We start from the raw sequence: 8698 nt of genomic DNA on the forward strand, positions 1-8698 counted from the left end.
ACTGAAATCTATTGTTTCTTGGTGCTGTTGTTGTCGTCTGAGGTTATTTGTTTGTTTACAGAAGTTGGTGAGGAACAACGAATTAACACACAGAACTGAAGGAGGGTGTACTTTCTGTTCCCCGTGACTGTATATTTTGTATATATGCTTGTGTGACCTATTTCTCAATTTATCATCTTTAATGGAAATGTTGTTGTTTTCCTGCACTGAATATTTCTGATGTTGCTGGGCGCCTCTGTGACATCACAGCAGGAGCTGGTTCTAAATTCTAATTCTAGACACTTAAACACAGCCGCTGCTGAACTACTTACATTATTGTACATTGTTTATAAGAAGAAAATGGATCAGTCTGGAACACGTGAATCTTCCTTTCTAGCCTTCCAGAGCCGTCAGGCCCTGATGGTCTTTAGGGACATTTTGGACACCGTTCTTCATCTGAGTGATGAGTAGGTTGATGTTTTTTTTCCTCCTAATTTTTATGCCTAAGCTACATAAAATTGAATTCTTTCACACATTAATATACAATGAATAAATCATTAACTTTGTGAATTCTATATAAGGGAATGGAAGACTTTGACTGAGGACATAACGCATCAGGTAAGAAGCTAACGTGTCCTGATTTGATCATTTCTTGTATAAAACATAAACCTGCCGACAGTTACAGTTTTTACTTGTTAAATAAACAACATGGCATCAGTGGGTTAGTCCTAAATTAAAGGACTAACCCCTCCTGCCCCAACAGCAGCCAAATAATGACAGAAGATAAGTCAGTGTGTTTGTCATTTATACACACACTTATATAAACTCATCAGCTGCTCTCTGTTATAAAAATGCATACTAAATTGTCAGCTGTAAAGACATTAAATTGCTCACTTATGCTTTCTTTATTCAGTTACAAATTTGTGTATGAATTTTCAGTCAGATTTACAGGTGTCACGATTTCCCCTTGAAGCAGCGTGCTCTAAGCACGAATGCGCGAGCACCTGCTTTTCCGTTGTTGACAGTAGTGACATTTGGACACGTGTGTTTGTTTATGTTTCTGTCATGTCTCCTCCCTGTTCTGTCATTGGCTGGGATTTTCACGTGTGTCTGAATCGCCCTCAGCTGTGAGCATTTACGACACTGTTCATGTCCGCTTATATACGGCGCGCCTCCCAGCACACAACGCGGAATATTAGAATAGATAAGCTATAGTATCGTAGAGTTAGATTAGTTCGTTTAGTAGTCATGGTCACGTTCCATGTTTAGAGTTAGTTCACGCTGGTTTCTCCGCTCCCAGTTCATAGTCCTTGTTAGTTTCATGTATTGTGACTCGAGAATGTTTTCCGTGACCATGACCTTGAATCCTGCTTGCCCCGTGTATGACTGTTTGCCGATCGCCTGACCTCTTGCATGTTTGTGGATTACGTTTTGGATCACGCTTTGGATTTATCTGCCTGTCTCTCTCCTAAATAAAACCTGTTCATACTGCAATTGCACCCGTCCTATCTCCGCTCCGTCACGATACGTGACAGAATATTCCGCCATACCATGGATGCAGCACGAGGACGAGAGAGACATCACACTACAAGGGGAGTAACAGGACAATACCTTATCGGAAACGTTTGGATTACTGGCCGAATTTCTTGTCCGTGCAGTTCCCTCAACGGTACGCCATTGAACTGCCGCTAGAGACAGCGGGATTGGGGAGCTACCCGCTGGAGTTCCTCTTCAGCTGCCAGGAATATTTCTGCAGCCTGGCGTTTCCCAAGCCTACTAAGAGACAGTGGATCGGATTCTTGGTGTCCAGGTTTTGCTGTCCGGCCCGTGACTGGGCGGAGCAGCTTTTGAGCACTGGGTCCTCTGCCCTCCAGGATGTCACTCAGTTTGCAGAACTTTTTATGGAGGAGTTCACGCAACCAGGGCAACTTCATGGTCTGGATGGTTCTCACGCCCGAGTCTGCTGACACGCACGGCCAAGTTCTGCTCACGCCCAACTCTGCTGATACGCACAACCAAGTGTCTGTTGAAACAAACAACCAAGCTCTGCTCATGTTCCCGTCTGATGACCTGACCCACCAAGTTATGCTCGCACCCAAGTCAGAAGAACCGTTCAACCAAGTTCTGCTCACGCCTGAGTTTGCTGAAACAAACAACCAAGCTCTGCTCATGTCTACGTCTGAGGACCTAACCAACCAAGTTATGTTCACGGCCAAGTCAGCTGACGGGGACAACCAAGCTCTGCTCACGTCCATGTCTGCTGACATGCACAACCAAGTGTCTGTTGACACGGACAACCAAGCTTTGCTCACAACCCAGTCTGCTGACATGACCAGCCAAGTTCAGCTTGCAGGCTCTGCTGTGGACGTCGCTCAGCCTTCCTGTTCAGCTGTGGATCGTCGCTCAGCCTCCCTGCTCAGCTGTGGACGTCGCTCAGCCTCCCTGCTCAGCTGTGGACGTCGCTCAGCCTACCTGTTCAGCCGAGGACGTCGTTCTGCTTCCCTGCTCCGATGAGGACGTCGCTCTGCTTTCCTGCCCAGCTGTGGTCATCGCTCTGTCTTCATGTTCCGCCGAGGACGTCGCTCAGCCTGTCTGCCCGGTTGTGGTTGTCACTCTGCCTACCTGTTTAGCCGGGGACGTCGCTCTGCTTTCATGCTCTGACGAGGACGTCGCCCTGCTTCCCTGCTCTGCTGAGTACAGCACTCTGTTCCCCTGCTCCGCCGAGGACGTCGCTCTGCTTTCCTGCTCCGTCGAGGACGTTGCTCTGTCTTCATGTTCTGCCGAGGACGTCGCTCCACTTTCCTGCTCCGTCGAGGACGTCGCTCCGCTTTCATGCTCCGACGAGGACGTCGCCCTGCTCCCCAGCTCTGCTGAGTACCGCGCTCTGTTTCCCTGTTCAGCCGAGGACGTCGCTCCGCTTTCATGCTCCGCCAAGGGCTTCGCTCAGCCTGCCTGCCTGGCTGTGGTCGTCACTCTGCCTTCATGCTCCGCCGAGGACTTCGCTCAGCCTGTCTGCCCGGCTGTGGTCGTCGTTCTGTTTCCCTGTTCAGCTGAGGACGTCGCTCCGCTTTCATGCTCCGCCAAAGATGTTGCTCTGCTTCCCTGCTCTCCCGTGTACGTCGCTCTGCTTTTTTGTGTCGTCAAGAAGGCCGTGCGGTCTCCTGGCTCTGCTTGGGACATTCTGCCTAGGGGGCCGGGGCCGCCAATGGAGATGGATGTTTCATGGCACTCCAGGAGGAGTGCCCTTGGGGGGGGGGTTCTGCCACGATTTCCCCTTGAAGCAGCATGCTCTAAGCACGAATGAAACAATTTTCCGTTGTTGACAGTAGTGACATTTGGACACGTGTGTTTGTTTATGTTTCTGTCATGTCTCCTCCCTGTTCTGTCATTGGCTGGGATTTTCACGTGTGTCTGAAACGCCCTCAGCTGTGAGCATTTACGACACTGATCATGTCCGCTTATATACGGCGCGCCTCCCAGCACACAACGCGGAATATTAGAATAGATAAGCTATAGTATCGTAGAGTTAGATTACTTCGTTTAGTAGTCATAGTCACGTTCCATGTTTAGAGTTAGTTCACGCTGGTTTCTCCACTCCCAGTTCATAGTCCTTGTTAGTTTCATGTTTTGTGTCTCGATCCTGTTTTCCGTGACCACGACCTTGAATCCTGCCTTGCCCCGTGTATGACTGTTTGCCGATCGCCTGACCTCTTGCATGTTTGTGGATTACATTTTGGATCACGCTTTGGATTTATCTCTCCTAACTAAAACCTGTTCATACTGCAATTGCATCCGTCCTATCTCCGCTCCGTCACGATACGTGACAACAGGTTTACATTGCCCTGACTGTGAATTGCAGTATGATGGTGTCTTGCTCAGGACTTTCCATATTTCTCTGGGTGAACACTGAAACTGGTGGGCCATTGAGGTTGATCGTCATCAAACCTGAAACAATAAGAGCAGACCTCTTGCTAGTCATAATGATATATAGTAACACTTAATTATTTCTAAACAGAGGTCATGACCACTAAAATCTACAGAGATAGACCAATTATATCTGAGTAAAATTAGCTTTATATAATCATGTCATAGTTTCCCATGTACACATTAACTAGAAGAATATTAAAAATAACCAGAGGTTTAGACTTCACCCTTGGCCGATCAACTTTAAGTGGGCCTAAACGGAAATTCCCTATCAAGCCTGTACACTCTAAGTATACTTAACAAAGTCCTGAACCTCAGGACTCTGGGGTGGCTGCTCAAATCCCACGGGTCCCGTATGGATCTGGAGGGGGAATCAGAGACTAGAGCTGCTCTATCTCTTGCTCTTTCCTCCGCATCCGGCTCTCCGCTTCCAGGATTCGGAGGTGGTGAAGCGACTTCTCCTTCTGGTATGGAACACCAACCCAAGGCGCCAGAGGGGGGAACCAGAGCATAATTTTTATGTGACTGGAGCATGCTTATTGTGAATATGAGACCATTCAGTGGTCATTCAAGAACCCCTGAGAATAATCAGTGTCACGTGGCAATGCCTACATGCTCTGAAAACCTGGAAGTGTCCCCTATTTTGGCCAGCCACACCCCTATTGATGGAGCCTCTGTGGGGCAACATCCTCCAACTTCGAGGTTTATGCATGGTGTCAGATGGCTGAGGCCTATCTGCAGACCACGAATACTTTCCTGAAACCTTCTGTGGTCCAGGATGGTCTGTCAGGCACCCTATTTGATCCCGTAGAGTCAGCTTCTGACCCTAAAGTTAGCTCTTTTGGCTGACCCTGACAACTCTGTTGACCTTTCCTGCCTTGACTATGCCCCTGGATTAGCCAAGGCCTCCCTATATCCTAGGCTGGATTATTCCTAAGTGCCCTAAGTGCGTCTGGTGCCCAGCCAGTAGGAATGAGGAAGATTGCACCCATTGTGTCCAGTAAGGGCTCCTTGTACTTACATTCACCGCTCTGGCCAGTGGCATAAGTCTGGAGCAGTTGCTGGTCTGCTTGGCAGTGACAGTAAAGGTGATGCTGGGTCAAAGCAGCGCATCTCTATCTGGATAGTGGAAGCAATCTCTATTGCTCATGAGGCACGCGGTCTAGCTACACCTAGGTGCATAGGGGCTCATTCCATGAGGGGGAGGGGGGTCTCTTCCTCAAAGGCTTTATCTAAGGGGTACCCTTACACGATGTGTGTGCTGTGGCGGGGTGGTCTATTCCGCACGCATTCATTCGGTATTACAGTTTGGCCTTATTGGCCATCTTGTATATGGTTCTTGGAGATTATATTTCTGCTGGACGGCACTCCCTGGGAGATTCCCGTTCACAGGGATCTATTGTCTGAAGCCAGAGGGTTTATCACCCTCGGCCGGAACTATGGAAACTGGGGGCATGGCCCCTGAGGGGCACCAGCTCATGCATTCCGATCTTTCAACCGAGGTTGTAGAGACCATGTTAAACACTAGGAACATCAGTGAGACCCAGTAAATGGCACAATGCTACAGTCCTGGAGTTCTTACAGGATCGTTTTTGACCAAAGTTGGCTCCTTCAACAATTAGGGTCTAAGTGGCCGCCATTTTTGGTCAGTCACACCCCTATTGATGGAGCCTCTGTGACTCGCCATACCCTCAGTATGATAGAGCGGTACTCATCTCAGTACTCATTTCCACAGCATGAAGCTCACGCAACGTTGAGTTCACCTTGAAAGGGAAAGTCTGTGTTACACATGTAACCCTTTTCCCAGAGAAGGGAATGAGATGTTTCGTGGCTTTATCATACTTGGGTATGCTTGTAAATTGCGTCTGCACTTCAGACAATATATATAGTCACGCAACGCACGATATGCCACATCACCTGACCACGGCAGGCTTATAAATAGGCATGATTTTACACAGACTCACGCAACATCTCGTTCCCTTCTCAGGGACATATTCATAACCTGTTTTCTTTGTTTCTGTGCCGTTTAAACAGTACACGAAACAGAAGTTTGCATCTCTCTGCACCGAAATCGTGACGTCCATGTCGGAGTCCGTGATTGGGAAGATGATGCCGGATCTCATCGAACGTTTCGGGATTGAATCGGTTCTCCGTGCAAAAGCTAAGCTGAAGGAAAAGGATGAATGTGAATCAAGGAGCCGTTCTGCAACACCGAGCCGCTCAGGTCAAAGGTAAGCCCATGTACCGTATAACAACCTGTGTATGAACACCCACAACTTTGAACTCTGACAATCAAGTGTCAGTGTCCACTGTTAATATTCAGGGATGAACTTTACGCTGCTGTTTAAGTGACTAAAATTGAAGTGATTGTCTAAGAACTACTTCTATTTTATTGCTATAAATATTGTGGTGAGAGTACCTTTTATTCTGATTATTTATGGATGACTTTTGCATCAATTTTCTCTCATTCCAGTCTACCAGAAGACTCCTCTGATTTGGTACAGAACTCCATTCAAACAGCCATCACTAAAATCAAAGCTGCAATGCAGGAGGCAATCCGGAGGGTCGCATCACGGAAAAAGTTAAAGACCGTGGCTAATAAGATAATCAAGTCACTCAAAAAGATCTCTCGTAAGTCTCATGTTAAGCTTGAATCTGGCGATTCAGTGCAGCTCAAAAACAAGGCTACGCGGGATGTGAGTGATCTGCTGGTGAAACATTTTTCACGCGTTTTAACAAGTTTGGACCCCAGCGTAGTGACGACTTCTGATGCCAAGGAAATGATTGAAATAGTGGTCAGTGGTTTAGTCAGTGCTGCTGAGGAAAAAGATGATGATCGTGTCAGTCCAATTTATATCGCGAAAAATGGCCGTGTTCATGAAGCACGTAAAAACGCATGTGCTTTAGCAAATCTAATAGCTGAACCTTTCTTCAAATCAAACAGAGCAGGAGGTTTTGTCAGGACCTGTTCCTCAGATTCTCTTTTTGAGACTGCAGGGACTGAGGTCAACACCGTAAATTCCATCCCCTGCCATTCCGAGACAATTTACACTTTTGCAGAGGAGTCCACCGAGTGCTTGCCTTTGTTCATACGAAGTCCTGTGAAACCAGATTTCTCAGCAGAGTCAAAGAAAGGTAATGATGCCGCTGTCATTCCGATTTCCGTTATGGATGATGGCCATGTTCACCAAATAACAGATGAAAACAAGCTTTTGTTCAAAAAAGGAAAGGACACAGTACTTGAGTCCAACATGTGCTTGTCAAAATGTGTGCTGAAACAAGGCTCTAAACGTCCACCCCTGCCATGGTCTAATGAAGGTGCTTCATGCAGTTCTCCTGAAGTCATTTCAGGCTCAGGTGCAGAACATGAAGCAGAAAAAGAAATACTGGACAGACCAGCTGAAAAGGACACTGTACGTGTGCAAGCAGATTCCCTTCATAAGATAGCAGGGACTATAAGTCATGGCGGCTCTGCAGATCCAGCACTTGTATCCGTCGAAGAGGTGGAGAGCCGTTGGTTTGACATTATTCCGGAGAAAAACCCACCCATAAACTGCTGTGGCTTTAAGGTATGAAGGATTTCCGTCTTTTAGTATGAAAAAGTAATTTTGTAACATTATAAACAAACGTTGATAATTTAGGTTTCTCAGTTCATTTATCACTGCAGAGGCCAGTTTCTGTTTTTTGATTTCTCCTTTTATCTTGATAAATCTTTTCTAGAAAGAGAACAATGGCCGTGCAGATATTCTGAAAGTCAATGAGCAGCCCACCGGTTCCACCGAGGAAGACCTTCCCATGAGTAAGTCGTTAAAATAACACTGCACTGAAAATTTTCCTAATCCTCAGTGACCTCCTTTATACCTGATGACTTCTTTTATAGAAAAGTCGCATGAAATTCACACATAAATAATAACTTCATAATTAATTCACGTGTAGTTTAAACACCTTTTTCACATGTAGGGCATGTTTGTTTTATTTTCACGTGCGTTGTTTCAGCATGATTAATTTTTTCTTCACGTGCGACACGTGGTTTCATTCATCAGATGTTATTTTCTCACAAGATCCATTCCAGTCCTTCATTTAATGATCTGATAACGATCTAAAAAAGCAGTTTTTGTCGTTTTGCTATATAACTCAGCTTCATCTTATATTTTCCAGCTTCACACAGTAAATAAAACGCCTACAGACGCTTCAGGAATTTCCACAAACGACTGACCAGGAGCTTCTCTCGCATCTACAGAGCCTGTACCAGCTGCGGCAGAGATCAATCCACTCTCTAACCCTGCAGAAATGATAAATAAAGTTGAGGTCAATGAACGCTGCTGATGATGTGTGTGATATTGCCTGTCAGACTGACACAAGAACAACATCTGTCCATCTGGATGTTCAGAAGGCTGTTATTACTCCTTCCCTCATTTAATTCTAACTAATTAGCTTTATAAAACAACTAATAGTCCATAATTATGATATGTCGGTATTTTAATAAAGACATCAAGCGACAATAAATTGTGTGTGGAATTATACGCTTTAACATCTTTGGTTTTGTCCTCGTGAATCGACACACGTTCCACCACTGCATAGATCCTTTCAACATCTTTATTCTTTAAATTGAACACAAATACGTCAAATATTTCAGACAGTGCTCGGGTAAAGGGTGTAAAAACACAATCGGATTGAATACTCAAAAACAAAAATCTATTAAGACACATGTACATGTACATTGTTCAAAAGATGGTACACTGAGGCTTTGTGTGGATTATACAACATAATTCTAAGACCAAGAAAGATGCATAAG

At 45.8% G+C, this 8698-nt stretch overlaps 1 protein-coding gene across 1 annotated transcript; it reads left to right on the forward strand.

Annotated features, from left to right (window-relative positions):
- Positions 1-268: 268 nt before the first annotated feature.
- LOC108261769 (uncharacterized) lies at positions 269-8413 on the forward strand. The gene is made up of 6 exons (XM_053682933.1): positions 269-446; positions 561-597; positions 5938-6134; positions 6377-7472; positions 7624-7702; positions 8062-8413. The coding sequence occupies exons 1-6, from the start codon at positions 340-342 to the stop codon at positions 8076-8078; spliced, it is 1533 nt and encodes a 510-aa protein (XP_053538908.1). The 5' UTR covers positions 269-339; the 3' UTR covers positions 8079-8413.
- Positions 8414-8698: the final 285 nt, after the last annotated feature.

This window comes from Ictalurus punctatus, chromosome 9, assembly GCF_001660625.3.
Source record: "Ictalurus punctatus breed USDA103 chromosome 9, Coco_2.0, whole genome shotgun sequence".
NCBI lineage: Eukaryota > Metazoa > Chordata > Actinopteri > Siluriformes > Ictaluridae > Ictalurus > Ictalurus punctatus.

Coding starts and splice junctions, on each gene's coding strand:
- LOC108261769 (XM_053682933.1), top strand. CDS start 340: ATGGATCAGTCTGGAACACGTGAATCTTCCTTTCTAGCCTTCCAGAGC. Junction 447..560: donor GTTCTTCATCTGAGTGATGA/GTAGGTTGATGT, acceptor ATTCTATATAAG/GGAATGGAAGACTTTGACTG. Junction 6,135..6,376: donor CCGAGCCGCTCAGGTCAAAG/GTAAGCCCATGT, acceptor CTCTCATTCCAG/TCTACCAGAAGACTCCTCTG.